The 19569-nt window shown below is 45.4% G+C and overlaps 1 protein-coding gene and 1 pseudogene across 1 annotated transcript; one reads left to right on the forward strand and one right to left on the reverse strand.

The window, feature by feature from the left end:
• Positions 1 to 1799: 1799 nt before the first annotated feature.
• LOC128847323 (olfactory receptor 14A16-like) lies at positions 1800 to 2720 on the reverse strand. Its single transcript, XM_054046718.1, has one exon. The coding sequence runs from the start codon at positions 2718 to 2720 to the stop codon at positions 1800 to 1802; it is 921 nt and encodes a 306-aa protein (XP_053902693.1).
• Positions 2721 to 16769: 14049 nt separating this feature from the next.
• LOC128847338 (putative olfactory receptor 14L1) lies at positions 16770 to 17900 on the forward strand (annotated as a pseudogene).
• Positions 17901 to 19569: the final 1669 nt, after the last annotated feature.

Here is a 19569-nt window from a genome sequence, read left to right on the forward strand (position 1 = left end):
TAATCTAGGCTGGCACCTGGGGGACTCAAACAGAGACATCTAAGGCCCAAAGTACGAGCTTTTACAGCTTGAGCTGAAAAACCAGGCTGTCTGACAGCCACTGGAACAGGCTCCGATCTTCAGGTGCGGCACAGAGGGGCCTCATAACATGCACTGCCCATGGGTGGTGTTAATACAGCGACACTGCACAGCTACACAGGTCAAGGGCTCCATCTGAACTGGAGTCACCTCCCTCAGCCAGGAGGACAGGGCCTCACAGACAGTTGTACTAATGCAATGCCATGGACTCTACTAGTGTTTATTCTCTGTCTGGCCCTTTCTCCTCTCCTCCGTCCCTGCAAATCCATAAAGACACAGAGTCATAGAGTTCAAGGCCAGAAGGAACGACCAGAACACCCAGTCGGATCTCCTGTACTCCAACACCAAACCCAACAACTGAAATTAGACCAAAATGTCACAGCCCTCAGGAGACTAGACAGTTCTGTGCCACCGGCAGAGAATAGGAGAGACTGAGGTGCACCAGTGCCTGTGGTCCCCGCAAAGGGAGGGAAATGATTGTGATACACCCAGAAAATCCTGGCAAGTGACCTGCACTACACTCTGGAGATGAAAGCGAAACCCTTCTAAGGGCCCTGCCAATCTGAACGGGGGAGAAATTCCTACCTGACTCCCAGATGGTGATCAGTTAGATCATGAACATGTGGGCAAGAACCAGCCAGGCACGCACCTGAGAGAGAGACTGGCTTGGTGCTACCTCAGATCCTTGCCACATCCCACCCAATGGCCCATCTCCAGCTAGGGCCGCCCCGATGCTTCAGAGATTTAAAAAATGCTCCCAGAATACACTGGGTGGGGTGGGGAGGAATCACTTCCTGATCCCTGCCAGTGGCCAGAGGAGACCCTGAAGCATGAGCTTTTGGGAATATGAGACATAGGCCACAACTGAGCCCCAGGGCTGATGAGCCCTACCCCCGACCATCACAAGCAGCCCCATCATACAATCCCACTCAGACATGTGTCCAGCTCTATCTTCAACTAATTCAGTCATTGGACCCCCAGAACTTCTATTGTGTGGCTGCTCCAGAAGCTCGCCCCGCTGGTGGTTAGAAATTTCCCTGTAATTTCTAGCCAGTCTCTCCATCTCCCACATGCCCGAATGTACATGTGAGCTAACACAGTCTGGCCTCTTCTCCCCCTCCTAGTGGTTAGGCCATGAATGGTGGTTTATAAGACAATGGGCCCAGTCCCCAGCCGGTGGCAATGGATATACAGCTCCACTGGAGGCAGTGGGTCAGCTCCACAAATGCTGCAATTTGATTTTGTGCCACCAAAGTCAATGGAACTACACTGATGTGTTGAGGATTTACCCCAAATGTCTTCTCACCTACCCCAGACTTACACCAGTCTGACTCCTCTGGTTCCAAATTAAGCAACTCCCTGATTTATACACACAAGCAAGACAATTCCCATCATTCTTTTCAGTGGCCATGGAACAGGTGCTAGTGGCCAAGCAGTGTAATAGGTATTGTTTTGGCAAAGAATTAAAGTCTGATTCCTCTCGTGCACACAATTTAAACCCATTTACTCCACAACTGAACCAGATTTTCCACTGGTGTAAATCACACCAGCGGCAGTGACATCAGCGGAGTTAATCTAGATTTGCATTGGTGCAACTAGGTCAAAATCAGACGTGTTTGTGTGCAATCTGTGTGGTTATGAAAATAACTTTAATGAATAGCTAAAGATACTACATAAGCACACTTTAATTAGAGAAAGACAGAAAATTAATTCTTGGTGAATTACCTACACCCAGTCAGTCTCCTCAGGGCAGCTTTGATCTCTTTGTTCCTCATGCTGTAGATAATTGGATTCACGATTGGTGGCAATAGGGAATAGAGAACTGCCACCACAAGATCCAGAGCAGATGGGGAGCTGGAGGTGGGTTTTAGGTAGGCAAAGGACCCAGTGAAAACAAACAAGGAGACCACAGTGAGGTGAGGAAGGCAGGTGGAGAAGGCTTTATGTCGTCCCTGCTCAGAGGGGATTCTGAGCACTGATTTGAAGAGCTGAACATATGACACAATCATAAAAACAAAGCAGCCTAAGACTAAACACACACTAAATGCAAGAACCCTAACTTCACTCAGATAGGAGTCAGAGCAGGTGAGCTTCAGCAGCTGGGGGATTTCACAGAAGAACTGATCCACCATGTTGCCTCCACAGAAGGTCAATGCAAACGTGTTCCCGGTGTGTAGTACAGAGTGGAGAATTCCACTGATCCAGGCACCAGCTGCCATTTGGACACAAGCTCTGCTGTTCATCATTGTGTCATAGTGCAGTGGTTGGCAGATGGCAACATATCGGTCATACGCCATTACAATGAGAAGGGAAAAATCCGCTGTCACGAAGAAGAGGAAGAAAAAGACTTGGGCAACACATCCAGCATAGGAAATGGACCTGGTGTTCATGAGGGAGTTGGCCATGGATTTGGGGATGGTGACAGAGATGGAGCCAACATCTAGGATGGACAGATTCATCAGGAAGAAGTACATGGGGGTGTGAAGGTGATGGTCGAAGGCGATGGCCATGAAGATAAGAAGATTCCCCACCAGGGCTGCCAAGTACATCACTAGAAACCCTACAAAGTGCCAAATCTGCAGCTCCCGAACATCAGAGAATCCCAGGAGAAGGAAATCGGTCAGGGTGGTTCGGTTGGACATTTTCTTTCTCAGGATATCGTGCGATGGTTGCAGAGGGAGGTACAAGAGCAAGGGCCAGGATTAGATCAGTAAAATAACTCTCCTTTTGTGAAAACCACCTGAATTTCCTTGAGTCAGACGCTTAGCTTGTGAAGATTGATGTAATATGGGAATGAGGATGGGGAAAAGAGTTCCACTGACTCCAATGGAGTTACTCCTGATTTACACTGGGGTGAGAGAAAGTACAATCAGCTCAATGGACTCCAGTGCAGTGACTCCTAATTTACACTAGGGTGATGGAGAGGAGAATTAGGAATAATTGCCTTTGAGGTATTTGTATATCTCTGTCACCCAAAGGTGGGCGAACTCTGTATAATGTTGTATAAATGTTACTATCCTCAGTTTACTGAGGGGAATCGGGTGTCTGGCTGGCCAGATTCTGCTGTTAGGGGCATTGCTGCAAATGTGGGGTAATTTCACAGCATGCCATGGAATTACTCCCCATTTATACTGCCCTAAATGGGAGCAGCATCTCGCATGGAGGTGAGCAAACCTCAACCATAATTACGCGGTAAACTCTAATCATGAATAGAGCTCAGCAGTCCTGATGCCCTGTCCCCTCTTCTAGACAGATTTCCATGCTCGCTGCAAGAGACAGATATTCCAGCTCCCCTCCTGCTTCTCTAACCACTCAACTAAACTACCTCCCAGAGCTTATAAGGGATCCAAGGAGTGCTGACTCCCATTTCGCTCCCTGCTCTAACCCACTATACCCAACACACCTCCCGGAGGTGGAAATACAGGCCAAGAGCTCTGGCTTTACTCACTGGACTCAACTCCCTCCCACAGCTGGGAACAAAGTGAGGTGTCATGACTCACAGTTCCCTCCTCTAGCGTGTACATTAGACTGCATCTCAGCCCCTATCCCAGTGACTCTCAATTGCCATCAGGAATGATTGCTGCAAGTGACAATGGAGAGTCATTGGGCCAGTGAACGCAAGTGATAGTGATTCTCCAGCGTGGTACTTGGGCACTCATCTGGTGTCTGGTAGAGCCAAGTTCTAGTCCCTGCTCCAATGACTATTTAATTATTGATACAAAGTGGAGCAGCTTCAAAAGGAGAGACTGAGACAGTCTCATTTCAGAACAGCCCGTAGCCTAACAGCTCAGGCACCCTCCTGTAAATTGGGAATTCAAATCCCTTCTCTTCATCAGTCAGAGGGAGTCTGAGTTTGTCACTGGCCAGACGAGTGCACTAACCACTCAGCTTTAAGTTATGAGGGGTGCCAGTCCCACAGTCTTTATGAGAGACAGAAATAGAACCCCCCAGTTCTGGCTCCTCTACACACTGGACTGAATTTCCTCCCAGAGCCGCATATAAAACTCAGGAGTCCTGGCTCTCAGTCCTTGCTACTCTTACCCACTTCACCCCACTCCATTTCCAGAGCTGGGGATTGAATCCAGGCTCCTTGTCCCCACTACTGCTAACCCACTTGACTCAACTACCTTTGAAGCAATCTAATAGACAGATGAAACAATAAACTGAGAACTAGACACAAACTGATGCTAGATAGATAGATAGATAGTTTGATAGATCTAACAACAAACTAACAAAGAGACACAAGTAAGAAAAGATACAGAGAGTGAGAGAGAAAAACAGAACGAACCCAAACTAACAGGTAGATAGAGAAGTATAAACAAACTAATATAGAAAGAAAAGTATAAACAGACAGATAGACAGAAATAACAAGAAACTAATGTATACAGAGAGAAAAGCAACAACGAGCCGATAGTGTTTGTCACAATTTTTGGACAATTTTAATGTAAACCCTCAATCCATTCTAAAAAATATGTGTGTCAAATTGATCAATTCCCCCACTCCCAATAGAAGGAAACTGAGGCACGAATATTCTGCCCCCTCTTTCCTAAGGTAAATGCTTTGGACTGCCTTAGTTTCCCTTGCCCAAATTGAGGTAAGAGTATAAATATGAAAAAAAAAATCTATTGGCACTTACAATTTCTTCCTTAAAATGCCACTCTGTAACTCACAAATATATTTCATAGCAAGAGCAAACTTACGGTGCCGGTGTGTGTGGAATCCTCCCAGACTGAGATGTCTTTTCTCCTCCAGCTACAGACTGCAATTGGTTACCCCTCTCTCTCTGCCCCATGCACACCGCTCTATCGATCTATCTCTCTATCTAATGCCCCTATCACTGTATTATGAGAGGCTGTTCCCCCCTCATACTGAGGCTGAGCTGCTGCAAATACGGTGAGATCTGTGCTCTCTGCAGATGAGCTGTGTGTCAAAAACGTTGGGGCTGCAGGAAGATGATTTATCCATGTCTGTTTCCTACGGGTTTGTCGGACTCACTCACTGGAGCCCTCAAGGGCCCAAAGGCAAGAATTAATTTTCTTGCCCTCTAGTTCCCTGGAGAGCTTTCAGAAACTAAAATAATCATAATTAAAACAAGGCAGCAGGGTCTTTCCCCTCCCACCCTTTGCCTGTCTTTCTACTGTAAGCTCTTTGGAGCGGAGACTGTGTCTTACATAATATAAAGGGCCTCTCATATCAGGTGCAACTATCAGATAATTAATTAATTATGTAAAAGCTAAGTGTCAAGGTGTCCTGAGATTTGATCCCAACTATTCCCCTGACTTTGTTCAGTCTCTTCACCGCTCCATTCCTCAGTTTGTCATCTGTCCAATGGGCATAATAGTTACTTGGAGGATAATTCATAATGAGTGGTGATGGTGGGGGAAAGTCGTTTTTGGTTTTATGAAAACCTGGAAATGAAAAACATTTTTGTATATTTTTTCAGGTTTGGGGGGGAAAGTTTTCAATATCAGAAATCTTTTCCCAAAACTAGAAAATATTTACCATATAGTGGCATTTTTACTAGAGAAGTTTATTGAAAACCAAACACTTTTCAGACTCCAGTTTCATTTTTTTGCCCACCCCCCCATCCAAAAGCAATATTACGGGATGTTACAAAACAATGACATTTCCCATAAAAATATAATTTTCATTTTTGACCAGCTTTAATAATGAGTAATTAAAAGTAAATTAAATGCATGTGAGTTGATGTGGGTGCAACATTCATTGCAATTTTATTTGACAGCATCTGCTTGTCATAGGAATTGTCTAACTAGGTAAGATGTTTTGACTATCCAGTCCAGTATTCTGTCCCTGATAGTGGCCAGTACCACCTGATTCAGAGGAAAGTTTAAGAGGCCCCTTAGAGGACAGTTCTTGAATAACCTGCCCATGGCGGAGTCTCATCATCAGCTTGTGAATGGTCTATGGTGTGAGGAAGGTGAGTTTCTATCCCTCATAGAGTTTTATCTACTCCAAAGTAACTGCATGCTCTCATTATCCAGATAGGATGAAATATTCAAAGGAATATACTGGATTTGTGTGTCTAAATGCCATTGGCTTTTGACAGGAGAGGAGTGCCCAGCTCCATTAATCTTCTTTGAATATCTCGCTTAGTTTATTATTAATTACTTATTATGTAGATTCCATCACTGGCAATTTTCAAATCAAGATTGGATGTTTTACTAAAGGATCTGCTCTAGGTATTATTTTGGGGTTGTTCTGTGGGCTGGGTTATACAGGAGGTCAGACTAGACAGTCACTATTGTCCATTCTGGCCATGGAATCTGTTAATCTAATTTGATCTCCACCAAAAATAGGAACAACATTTTTCCAAAAATTGACAAATGGTAGATTTTTTTAAAAAGATTCTAAATTTCTATGAATTAAAAAAAAATTCTTTAAATAATGGTGTAGGAGGATTCTGATCCTCTCTTCTGCTTTTGACAAGTTTTATTCAAATTAATTCCGGGAGATTTTAGCTGAATTAGGCAACACCTCAGGGTAACACAACTCAACCTCTCTCATGGTGATGTACGCTATTTTGTGTTCATGGAGGGGCCAAAATAACCAGTGATTGGATTTTCAAGGTTGCCTATAGATATTTGGCCACCAAAATTCCAATTAGTTTTAACGGGAATTGTTCATCCCAGGCCCCTAGGTGAAAAGCTCCACTCATAGTTTTACGATCAAAACCTGCAAAACATTTCTGGTGGCATTTTTAAGGCTATTATTCAATATTTTTATTAACGACTTGGATAACGGAGGAGATAATATGCTTATAAAACTTGCATATGACACCAAGCTGGGAAGGATTGCAAACACTTTTGAGGACAGGATCAGAATTCGAAATGACCTTGACAAATTGGAGAATTGGTCTAAAATCAGCAAGAGGGAATTCATTAAAGACAAGTGCAAAGTTCTTCTCTTACCAAGGAAAAATCAAATGTTCAACTACAAAATGGGGAATCACTCGCTAGGTGGTGGCATTGCTGAAAAGGATCTCGGGGCTAGAATGGTTCACAAATTGAATATGAGTAAACAATGTGATGTAGTTGCGAAAAAGGTTAATACCATTTGGAGTGTATTAAAAAGAATGTCGTATGTAAGACACGGAAGGTAATTGTCCCACTCTACTTGGCACTGGTGAGGCCTCAGCTGGAGTACTGTGTCTGGTTCTGGGTGCCACACTTTAAGAAAGATGTGGACAGATTGGAAAGAGTTCAGAAGAGACCAACAAAAATGATCAAAGGTTTAGAAAACCTGACCTATGAGGAACTGTGAAAAGCAGAGGAATGTGATTTGACTTGAAAAGAGGACCAGCAACCTCAGTCTGTAGCACAATAGAAGAAAATGTATTTAAAATACTGTTTGAATGGTACCTCACACAACCATGTTAAATATATATAATGGGATTCTCTGAAGTTCGGTGGCTCCGTATTTTACACTTTGTGCTGTTTCTAGGGATTTACCTGGTATCCCTGACAGGGAATCTCCTTCTTATCGTCCTTGCACTGCTTGACCATCACATTCACACCCCCATGTACTTCTTCCTGATAAATCTGTCTGTCTTAGACCTTGGACCTATCTCCCTCACTGTTCCCAAGTCCGTGGCAAACTCCCTGTTAAACACCATGTCAATTTCTTATGCTGGATGTGTTACCCAAGTCTTTCTCTTCATCTTCTTCACTGCGGTTGACTTTGCTATTCTCAACATCGTGACCTATTACTCATACATTGCCATCTGCCAACCACTGCACTGTGAGATGACAATGAACAGGAGAGCTTGTGTCCAAATGGCATCCAGTGCCTGGATCACTGGAATTCTCCTTTCTGTTCTGCACACTGGGAACACGTTTGCAATAACCTTCTGTGGCGGAAACATGGTGGGTCAGTTCTACTGTGAAATCCCCCAAATACTGAAGCTGGCCTCCTCTGACCTGTACCTTGGTGAAACTGTGGTTCTTTCCTTTAACCTATTCTTAGGCTTAAGCTGCTTTGGTTTTATATTCGTGTCATATGTTCAGATCTTCAAAATAGTGCTGAGAATCCACTCTGAGCAGGGTTGGCATAAAGCCTTCTCCACCTACCTTTCTCACCTCACTGTGGTCTCCTTGTTATTTTGCACTGCTGTTATTGCTTACGTGAAGCCCACTTCCCTCTCTCCATCAGGTCTGGATCTTGTGGTAGGTGTGCTTTCTTCCATGGTGCCTTCCTCATCTACAGCACCAGGAACAAGGAGATCAAAGGTGCCCTGAAGAAACTAACTGGATGGAGGTTATTCATCAAAAATTAAATTTTCAGATTTCTCCCTTCACCATGGTTTCATTCTGTGTTTCCTTACTGATATAATCAAATGATGACATTATTGCCTCAATGGGAAGATGATGTGCAATCTTTTTTATACAAAATGCTGTTTTTACAGTGGTAATAATCCAGACTAAATTCACTGAAGTCAGTGGAGTTACTCTAGGTTTACACCAATGTAAATCAGATAAGAATCGATTGATCGATCTAGCTATAAATGGCAAAAAAAAAAAAAAAAAGGATTTTGCGTTTTTAACACAGAGTTAAGGTTGCCCAGTGATAGTTCAGACACAGTGTTCGAGCTTAGGGCAAGCGCAGGTAGCGCCTGTCCATTGCAGTCACAAGGCAGAGCCTGAGTGTGGGTGTTACGGGTGTTGTGGGGCATCACCCAAAGGGGGCAGAGTTACGGTTATGTGGGCATTTCCATTACCTTATCTTACCTTAATTCTATATGTCATGGTTTTCTGAAGCTTGAGTTTTGCTGAATGGGACCTTCTGGATGGGCACGAGCTCTCACTGGAAGACCTTAACTCTGTTTCAGTGAAGTTTTTGGCTATTTAATTTTCTAGCTGTTTGAAGAGAACGAAAAATGTTAGTAGGAGTAAGTGGTCCTTGTGTCAGCTGTACATAGCAATGGATATGGAGGACAAGAGAAGCAAAAGGCTCTTTTCAGAACCACCACGTTTTTCTGGACAGGAACTCTATTCTGTGCCTGTCTGGGTTCCCCTCACATCGACCCCCAGAACCTCTCCATAAGTGCAGCACAAAGTCGGATGCATCCATCTGCCACATTGGATGCTCAGAGAAGTGGCCTGTTAATCTTAATTAGCTCTTCTGAGCTGAGTGAATACCGTTCCAGGAGATGGTGCAGCCAGAATCAATAGCTCTGAGAGGTGTGAACTGTATCACTCGTACCAGTCACCCCAGGGCCAGCCGGGTCTTCACGGTGTTGTTGGTGCACCCTTTCCATGTGACTCTTCTCAGCTTCACACACCAAGAGGCCGCGCTTCCCTAGACCCGGCACACATGAAAAAGCGTTAAGGGAGACAGGTTAAGCCCCCCAGAAGGACAAGGACAAATCCCTCAAGATCACGTGAGGGGAGCAGGTAGTGTTGGACTCCCATAGATGGATTGGAAACCTCCAGATATTGGCACATACATGGGAGGGGAATGTGGGGCTTTCAGGTGCCCCTGTCCCCAATATTCCCCCAGGCTGCTGTCACTCACCCTCATGTTCCCCTTCCCAGTGCCCTACCCCTCCCAATCTCCTAACCCCCAACCTGTCTCCTATCCCACCTCCTCATTTATCCTCCTCTCCATAATCACCCCTCCTCTCACTGCCCCCAAAACTCCTCTCTTCCTTTCCCACCAACTCTTCCGCCCCCAATCATCCCCCCCTCCCAGTGAGCATGTGTATGGGTTATTTATTTTCATTTCAAAAATAGTTTCGGCACCTTCTCAATATTCAGCTGTGCTCAAGAGATAGTTTCCCAAGATTAGATACCCTTCAACAGAGGCAGATCCCTCCTGTTTTTAGGCACAGATTTCTGCCCAGGGTTAGATTTTGACTCACAGGACCTAGGTTTCTTGGCCAGAACATTCTCCTTTCATCAGCTATGGGGCTGCAAGTCAGAAACAGTTTTCAACCATCTCCTCCTCTCGCCAGGCACATGCACAGTGCAATCCATTTGGCGTGACTCCAAGCACTTCAAAGGCTGACACGCCTAACTGAGAATTAAACACTGTGGCTAATAACGCTGTCACTTTATTTCCCCCTGAGTGTCAGTGGGTGGACTGCACTCTGCTGAGTTGGCCCTTGAGCTTTGGAGACCCTGCATGAGGATCTGAGCTCCGGTTTGATCTCTCGCAATGTACAATGAATCAGCACCAAAATGCACCAACTGTATGAAAAGTTAGAAATACTCCACTGCAATCAATTGATTTCCCTCTCAGTCACCCTGGTGTAAATCAGGAGTAACCCCACTGGAGACAATGGGGCTGATTCCCCCATCACTCATCTCAGGGGTAGTCCATGGTGTTACACTGGAGTATGTCTGGTTTCAGGGAGAAGAGATTCAGGCCCTTTGACTCCAGCCTCTGATGCAACCTCCACCCCCTGAACGCTCTTACTCTAGTCCCCGGGTGTCTCCTTCCCTCTGCCACACACAGCCCAGACCTGCAAACAACCCCCCTAGCCCCTAATCCCCTTCCTCCCCTCTCACAACCCTCCACCTCACGGATGCTCTTGGTCCCTGTTTTTTGAGAGTCCCCGTCTATGGCCCAGAGCCTATTCTCCACTCAGAGTTCCTGACTCAGCTTCCTCAGAGATTCCTGTTGAACCCCTTTTCCCACCAGTCCCCTCTTCTGCTCAGCTCCACTCCCCTGATATGGCCCCAGCCCCAGGGATCAGCTCACGACCTCTGCTTCCTCCTGTCAAAGTTCCAAACACCAGACATTCTCTCCTGATTCTGTCCTTTTGCCAGCCCTGGCCACCATTTCCTTCCCACATCACTCTCCTCCTTCCTGTGCCTGGCCCTTTCTAGAGCTGGGAGAGGCTTTCAGTCCCTCATCCCATTTAGTCCATCACCTCTCAGCCAAGCCTGCCCAAGGAGGGGAGCAAAGAGCGCCCATCTATGGAGTAGATCCCTGTCTGCTAGGAACTGCAGAGAGACCCAGCAACTCAGGACATCCAGCGAAGGCACACCGCAATGGCTGCTGGATAATACGGTGATGGGGGCATGAGAGAGAGAGAACCAAACAATCCTGGCAGTAGATAGATAGATAGATAGGACCAATGACTCCTAACACAGCAATGCCGTCACTGCCTCTCGGAGCAAAGGACCTGCCGCTGAATTGCCACAGTAGAATGAAGCGGAGGTAGAGCTGCCGCCGCTTACCATGGCGGCTTTTTTTTTTTTTTTTTTTGCTGCTTGGGGCGGCACAAACCCTGGAGCCGGCCCTGTCTAGGGCTCCAGTAAGGCATCTACTTACGGCAGCCGAACCCTGGCCATTGCCCTTGTCTTTCCCTTCACAGCCATCACATAATGTACTGAGGAAGAAAATATCCAACCAAATCACTGTGACCAAGTTCCTCCTCCTGGGATTCTCTGACATTCGGGAGCTGCCAATTTTGCATTTCTTGCCGTTTCTAGGGATTTACCTGGCAGCCCTGACTGGGAATCGTCTCATCATCACAGCCATAGCTCTCAGCCACCATCTTCACACACCCATGTATTTCTTCCTGAAGAATCTGTCCGTCCTAGACCTTAGCTCAATCTCCATTGTCGTCCCCAAGTCCATTGCCAATTCCCTCATGAGCACCAGGGCCATTTCCTATTATGGATGTGCCGCCCAATACTTTCTCTTCCTTTTCTTTGCTGCAGCTGAGCTTCTCTATTGAACATCATGGTATACGACCGGTACTTCACCATCTGCCAACCACTGCTCTACGAGTCAATGATGAACAGGAGAGCTTGTGTCCAAATGGCAGCCAGTATTTGGATCAGTGGGGTTCTCAATTCTGCACTGCACACTGGAAACACGTTTGCAATAACCTTCTTTGGAGACAATGAGATGGAGCAGTTCTTCTGTGAAATCCCCCAGCTCTTTGTTTGCACTGCTAGTTTTTCCTATATTAAACCCACCTCCAGCTCAATCTCATGTCTGGATCTCGTGGTGCCAGTTTTTTATGCCCTGGTGCCTCCCATGATGAATCTGATAATTTATAGCATGAGGAACAAGGATATCAAATCTGCCCTGTGGAAAATGATTGGGTTATGGCTATTCTCCACAAAATAAAATGGCCAACTTTCTCCCATGATCATCGTCTCATTCTGTGTTTCTTTATGAATGTAATCAGCTCTTGACATTATTGTCTCCATGAGAACATAATGTGGAATCCGTTTTGGCACACTGAAGTATTTACACTGGTAAATATCTAGAAAAACTCCACTCATGTCAATGGAGTTACTAGAAATTTACACCTATATAAATATCCTGTCTTCACACAGTGGCCAATGTCATATGCTTCACAAAGAATGAACAGAACAGGGCAATTATTGAGTGACCCATCCTGTGTTGTTCAGATCTTCAAAACAGTGCTAAGAATTCACTCTGAGCAGGGTTGGCATAAAGCCTTCTCCACCTGACTTCCTCACCTCATTGTGGCCTCCTTGTGATTTTGCACTGCTGTTTTTGCTTATGTGAAGCCCACCTCCCACTCTCCATCAGGTCTGGATTTTGTGGTGAGTGTGCTTTATTCCGTGGTGCCTCCTCTGATGAATCCGATCATCTACAGCATGAGGAACAAGGAGATCAAAGGTGTCTTGAAGAAACTAACTGAACGGAGGTTATTCACCAAAAATAAGATTTCCAGATATCTCCCATGACCATGGTTTCATTCTGTGTTTCCTTACAGATATAATCAAATGATGACATTATTGTCTCCGTGGGAAGGTGATGTGCAATCTTTTTTATACAAAATGCTGTGTTTACAGTGGTAATAATGCAGACTAAAGTAACTGAAGTCAGTGGAGTTACTCTAGGTTTACACAAGTGTAAATCAGATAAGAATTGATTGATCAATCAAGCTATATATGGCCAAAAAAGAACAACACTTTGTTAACACAGAGTTAAGGTTGCCAGTGATAGTTCAGACCCTTCCAGAATATTGTGTTGTACAGCAAAATCTAAACTTTGGAAAGCCAAGAAATAGAGAGTTAAGATATAAGCTCATACAACCTTAACTCTGCCCCCAGGAGCTGATAATAGCCCCATGGAATTCTCTGCATTAAACTCCCGCTGCATTCATTGTGTTAGCTCTAGCTGACTTGAATGGTGGTGGGAGAAGGGTGGTGTGTTTGTGATATGAGGAGCTCTGGGGATTAGATGAGGAGCACCATAGAGCTGTGTTTGTGATATGGGGAGATCTGGTCTCACCCCCACACCTCATGTGTGTGACCAAAGGGAAGAGGTGCACGTGTCCCTTGAGGCTCCCGTCTACAGAATTGTGTAGATCGTGTCAGTAGCAGGGCCCTGGGGTCATCTTGTCAGTGGTGAGGGGGGTTATGAGTTTTGCTGAACTGGACTTTCTGGACGGGCACAAGCTCTCACTGGCAGACCTTAACTCTTTTTCAATGAAGTTTTGGGGTATTTAATTTACTAGCTGTTTGCAGAGAAAGAAAAATGTTGGTAGGAGTAAGTGGTCCTTGTAGCATCTGTAGATAGCAGTGGATATGGATGACGAGAGAAGCAAAAGGATCTTTTCACAACCACCACGTTTTTCTGGACAGGAGCTGTATTCTGTGCCTGTCTTGGCTCCCCTCACATCCACCCCCAGAACCTCTCCATAAGTGCAGCACAGAGCCGGACACATCTATCTGCCAGTGAAGTGGCCTATTTATCTTAATGAGCTATTCTGAGCTGAATGAGAACCCCTCCAGGAGATGGTGCAGCCTGAAACAATCGATTTGAGAGGTGTGAGCTGCTCCACTTGTACCAGCACCCCAGTGCCAGGAGGGTCTTCACGGTGTTGTTGGTTCACGCTCCACATGTGCCTCTTCTCAGCTTCACACCCCAAGGGGCGTCGCTTCCCTAGACCTGGCACACATGATCCCAAGATTATGTGAGGGGAGCAGGGAGGGTTGGACCCCCATAGATAGCTTGGGAACCCCCAGATATTGGCACAGACATGAGAGGGGAATGTGGGGCTATCAGGTGCTCCTGTCCCCACTTTTCCCCAGGCTGCTATCATTCACTCTTATGTTACCCTCTCCTTCTCCTGACCCCCAACCTGTCTCCTGACCCCCAACTCATCTCCTATCCACCCTCTTTATTTATCCTCCTCCCAATAATCACCCCTCCTCTCACTGCCCCCAAAACTCCTCTCTTCCTTTCCCACCAACTCTTCCGCCCCCAATCATCCCCCCTCCCAGTGAGCATGGGTTATTTATTTTCATTTCAAAAATAGTTTCAGCACCTTCTCAATATTCAGCTGTGCTCAAGTGACAGTTACCCAAGATTAGAAACCCTTCAACAGAGGCAGATGCTTCCTGTTTTTAGCACAGATTTCTGCCCAAGCTTAGATTTTAAGTCACAAGGCCTAGGTTTGTTGGCCAGAACATTTTCCTTTCAGCAGCTATGGAGCTGTGAGTCAGAAACAACTTTCAACCAGCTCCTCCTCTCGCCATGCACATGCACAATGCAATTCATTTTGCATGACTCCAAGCACATCAAAGGCTGACGCGCCTAACTGAAAACTAAACATTGTGGCTAATAACGCTGTCACTTCATTTCCCCCTGAGGCCCAGTGGGTGGACTGCACTCTGGTGAGTTGGCGCTTGAGCTTTGGAGACTCTGGCATGAGGATCTGAGCCCCAGTTTGATCTCTAGCTGTGCACAATAAATCACCATAACACACCAACTGTAAGAAAAGTTAGAAATACTCCACTGCAGTCAACTGATTTCCCTCTCAGTCACCCTGGTGTAAATCAGGAGTAACCCCATTGGAGTCAGTGGGGCTGATTCCCCCATCACTCATCTCAGGGGTAGTCCATAGTGTTACACGGAGTATGTGTGGTTTCAGGGAGAGGAGATTCAGGACTCCAGCCTCTGCCACATCCTCCACCACCTGAATGTTCTTACTCTAGTCCCCGAGTTTCTCCTTCCCTCTGCCTCACACAGCCCGGACCCCCAAACAACTCCCCCAGCCCTTAATCCCCTCCCTTCCCTCTCACAGCCCTCCAACTCACGGATGCTCTCGGTTCCTGTTCTTTGAGATTCCCCCTCCCATAGCCAGAGCCAATTATCTATCCAGAGTTCAGCTTCCTCAGAGATCCCGGCTGAACCCCTCTACCCACCAGTCCCCTCCTCTGCTCAGCCCCACTCCCCTGACATGGTCCCAGCCCCAGGGAACAGCCCCCCATCCCCGCTTCCTTATGTCCCACCTCCAAACACCAGACATTATCTCCTGATTCTCTCCATTGGCCAGCCCTGGCTACCACTTCCTTCCCACCCCACTCTCCTCCTTCCTTTGCCTGGCCCTTTCTAGAGCCGGGAGAGGATTTCAGTCCCTCATCCCATTTAGTCCATCACCTCTCAGCCAAGCCCACGCAAGGAGGGGAGCAGGGAGCGCCCATCTGTGGAGTAGATCCCTGTCTGCTAGGAACTGCAGAGAGACCCAGCAACTCAGGACATCCAGCGAAGGGAGACAACAATGGCTGCTGCGTAATACAGTGATGGGGGCATGAGAGAGAGGGATAACAAAACAATCCTGGCAGGGGGTGCATAGAAGATAGATAGATAGATAGATAGATATGACCAATGATTCCTAACACTAGAGGCTTGAATTCATTGCAAGCTGGGAAAAATTCCACAAAGACCAACACAGTAAGTTTGCCATTTCAATTAAATATGTTAGAGTATTAATATACAGGGCTAATTTAAGAACATAAATATGAATTAAGGTTGGAACTCTTTAAGACTTTTGCTATCAAGTCAATCAACCATCTACAGCCTATCAGCATTTTTTTTGTAAAAAAAATAGGTTTTTCATAGATTTCCCCAAAATTTCCAATTTTTCATGTTTTGGCAAATAAGAAACAAACATTTTCAGCAAAAAATTGCAGAAAACTGATTTTTTTTCTCCCTAGATCCACCCGAAAAACATGAGTTTTCAGTTCCCCTGTGTATATATATATGAAGTATCCGTGAAATATAATTGAGGATACCTGAGAGTTTCTATGAAAATTTCATTAATTGAAAACACAATTTTCCTTTGAAAACAATTTAAGTATGAAATTTCTGACCATGCTTAATTGGAAACTGATCTTTAAGAAAGACTGGGGAATGCAAATATTGTCCAATAATATGATAATTTCAAACCCATACATTCTATTACATCTCTTCTTATTTGCAGCCTTTGGTTCATACTGTTAGTTATGCCTAGGGCTCCAGCAAGGCATATACTTTAGTGACTGCAACTGAACCCTGGCCATTGCCCTTGTCCTTCCCTTCACAGCCATCACATGATGTACAGAGGAAGAAAATGTCCAACCAAATAAGTGTGACTGAGTTCCTTCTCCTGGGATTCTCTGACATTCGGGAGCTGCAGATTTTGCATTTCATGGTGTTTCTAGGGATTTACCTGTCAGCCCTGAATGGGAATTTTCTCATCATCACAGCCATAGCCCTCAGCCATCATCTTCACACACCCATGTATTTCTTCCTAATGAATCTATCCATCCTATACCTTAGCTCCATCTCTATTGTCGACCTCAGTCCATGGCCAATTCCCTCATGAGCACCAGGGTCATTTCCTATTATGGATGTGCCGCCCAATACTTTCTCTTCCTTTTCTTTGCTGCAGCTGAGCTTCTCTATTGAACATCATGGTATACGACCGGTACTTCACCATCTGCCAACCACTGCACTACGAGTCAATGATGAACAGGAGAGCTTGTGTCCAAATGGCAGCCAGTATTTGGATCAGTGGGGTTCTCAATTCTGAACTGCACACTGGAAACACGTTTGCAATAACCTTCTTTGGAGACAATGAGATGGAGCAGTTCTTCTGTGAAATCCCCCAGCTCTTTGTTTGCACTGCTAGTTTTTCCTATATTAAACCCACCTCCAGCTCAATCTCATGTCTGGATCTCTTGGTGCCAGTTTTTTATGCCCTGGTGCCTCCCATGATGAATCTGATAATTTATAGCATGAGGAACAAGGATATCAAATCTGCCCTGTGGAAAATGATTGGGTTACGGCTATTCTCCACAAAATAAAATGGCCAACTTTCTCCCATGATCATCGTCTCATTCTGTGTTTCTTTATGAATGTAATCAGCTCTTGACATTATTGTCTCCATGAGAACATAATGTGGAATCCGTTTTGGCACACTGAAGTATTTACACTGGTAAATATCTAGAAAAACTCCACTCATGTCAATGGAGTTACTAGAAATTTACACCTATATAAATATCCTGTCTTCACACAGTGGCCAATGTCATATGCTTCACAAAGAATGAACAGAACAGGGCAATTATTGAGTGACCCATCCTGTGTTGTTCAGATCTTCAAAACAGTGCTGAGAATTCAGAGATGAATGGGTTCTTCTGTGAAATCCCCCAGCTCCTCAAACTTGCTTGGTATGACTCATATCTCAGTGAAACTGGGGCTATTGCCTTTAGCGTGTACTTTGCCTTAAACTGCTTCATTTTATAATTTTATCTTATGTTCTGATCTTCAAAACAGTGCTGAGAATCCCCTCTCAGCAGGGCTGGCATAAAACCTTCTCCACCTGCATGCTTCACCTCATTGTGGTCTCCGTGTTTGTTTGCACTGCTAGTTTTGCCTATATTAAACCCACCTCGAGCTCAATCACAACTCTAGATCTCATGGTGGCTGTTTCGTATTCCGTGGTGCCTCCCATGATGAATCCGATAATTTTTAGCATGAAGAACAAGGATATCAGTGCTGCCATGTGGGAAATGATTAGTTCAAGGCTGTTCTCCAACAAATAAAATGGCAATCTTTCTCTCATGACCATTGTCTCATTCTGTGTTTCTTTATAAATATAATCAACTCTTGACATTATTGTATCCATGAGAACTTAAAGTTTAATCCATTTATGCACACTGAGGTGTTTACACTGGTAAATATCTAGAAAAACTCCACTCATGTCAATGGAATTATTATAAAATTACACCTATATAAATATCCTGTATTCACACAGTGGCCAATGTCAGATGCCTCAGAGAGAATGAACAGAACAGGACAATTATTGAGTGACCCATCCTGTGTTGTTCAATTCCAGCATCTGGCAGTCAGAGGCTTAGGGATATCCAGAGCATAGGGTTGCATCCCTGACCCTCTTGGTTAATAGCCATTGATGGATCTATCCTCCATGAACCTATCATGTCTATCTATCCCTCCATCCCCATACATACCCCTCCATGTATTGATCGATTGATTTGTCTGAGGCTTTTGTACTGCCACCCATCACCATGGTGTCAGAGCACTTTCCACGTAAAATCAGTTACCATATCAAGTTCACACATGGGGTCTCTGTCTCTTCTCCTTTTTCCAGAGTGGGGAGTAAAAATTTTGTCCCTGCTGCGGCCGTGAGGCCAGAGGACCTCTCTGCCCCTAGTATTGACCCAGGGCTGGAAGACCTGTCAGCCTCCGCCATGGCCATGGGGTTCAAGGTGTCAGCCGCTGCCCTGGCGGCAGGCCTCTTTTCCTATAATGAACCCCTGGGTTTAATGAACAAATGGCTTGGATCCCCAGGGGTTCGTTATAGCGAGGATGTACTGTATTTTGTTGGTTGATTGATTTGTTTCTTTGTTCCAGATGTTTTTGGTGAGTGGGGGTTTGGGAGGGCGAGGTATATTTGATTAGATCAAAGTATCCATTTGATGTCATCAAGTATTGGGTACTAACAGATCAGGCCTCGGACCGAGCATGCACCTATCTTCCCCTGGTTCGTGGTTCTCTAGCAGGGACAAGGGCCTCCCTGACTGGCCTTAAGCATCTCTCTCTGAGCAAGCACACACTCCTCTCCTAGGCATCTCCCATCGGCTAGCTCAGGTGCTTCCACTCCTAGCATGCTGGATTTTGTGACTCCCATTCTTAGGTGTCTGTCTCTCCCTATCCGTCATATAGGAGTCCGGGTCCTGACTCACGCTTTGTGTGATTCTGTTGTTGCCCCAGTGATTTTCTAGGTGCCAAACAGTTAGTTGTTGCCACACTGTAGGTCACCATGTCTGGGCCTCTTTATGGATCCAGGCCCCAGGGGGTATTTAGGCACCTAGTGGGTTTTTCAAAAGCAACTAGGCAGCTAATTCCCACTGAAACCAATACGTTTTGGACACCAAGAGGCTTTATAAAAACCTCCCAGGTAGGTAAATATCTTTGAATACCAGGCCTTAGGTGATGAAGTGCAGGTGTTTATATTGGGCAATGATACCGTTGTGTGCAGCTATGGGTCCATTGACTTATGATCTTCAATATCCACCAGAGATCCTAGAATCACAGATATACTGTTCTGGGAGGGACTGGAAGCAAAGGGAAATTGGGTGGCTGGCTCTTTGAAAATCCCATCCTAAATTCCTGGAAAGAATAGTCCTCCCCTTTGAAGAACATTCCCATATCTCTGCTAATTCTGCAGCTGGCGCCAGCCCACCTAATAGA

Source organism: Malaclemys terrapin, chromosome 13, assembly GCF_027887155.1.
Source record: "Malaclemys terrapin pileata isolate rMalTer1 chromosome 13, rMalTer1.hap1, whole genome shotgun sequence".
Lineage (NCBI taxonomy): Eukaryota > Metazoa > Chordata > Testudines > Emydidae > Malaclemys > Malaclemys terrapin.

Excerpts from the sequence above, each read along its gene's own strand:
- LOC128847323 (XM_054046718.1), bottom strand. The coding sequence starts at position 2,720 with ATGTCCAACCGAACCACCCTGACCGATTTCCTTCTCCTGGGATTCTCT.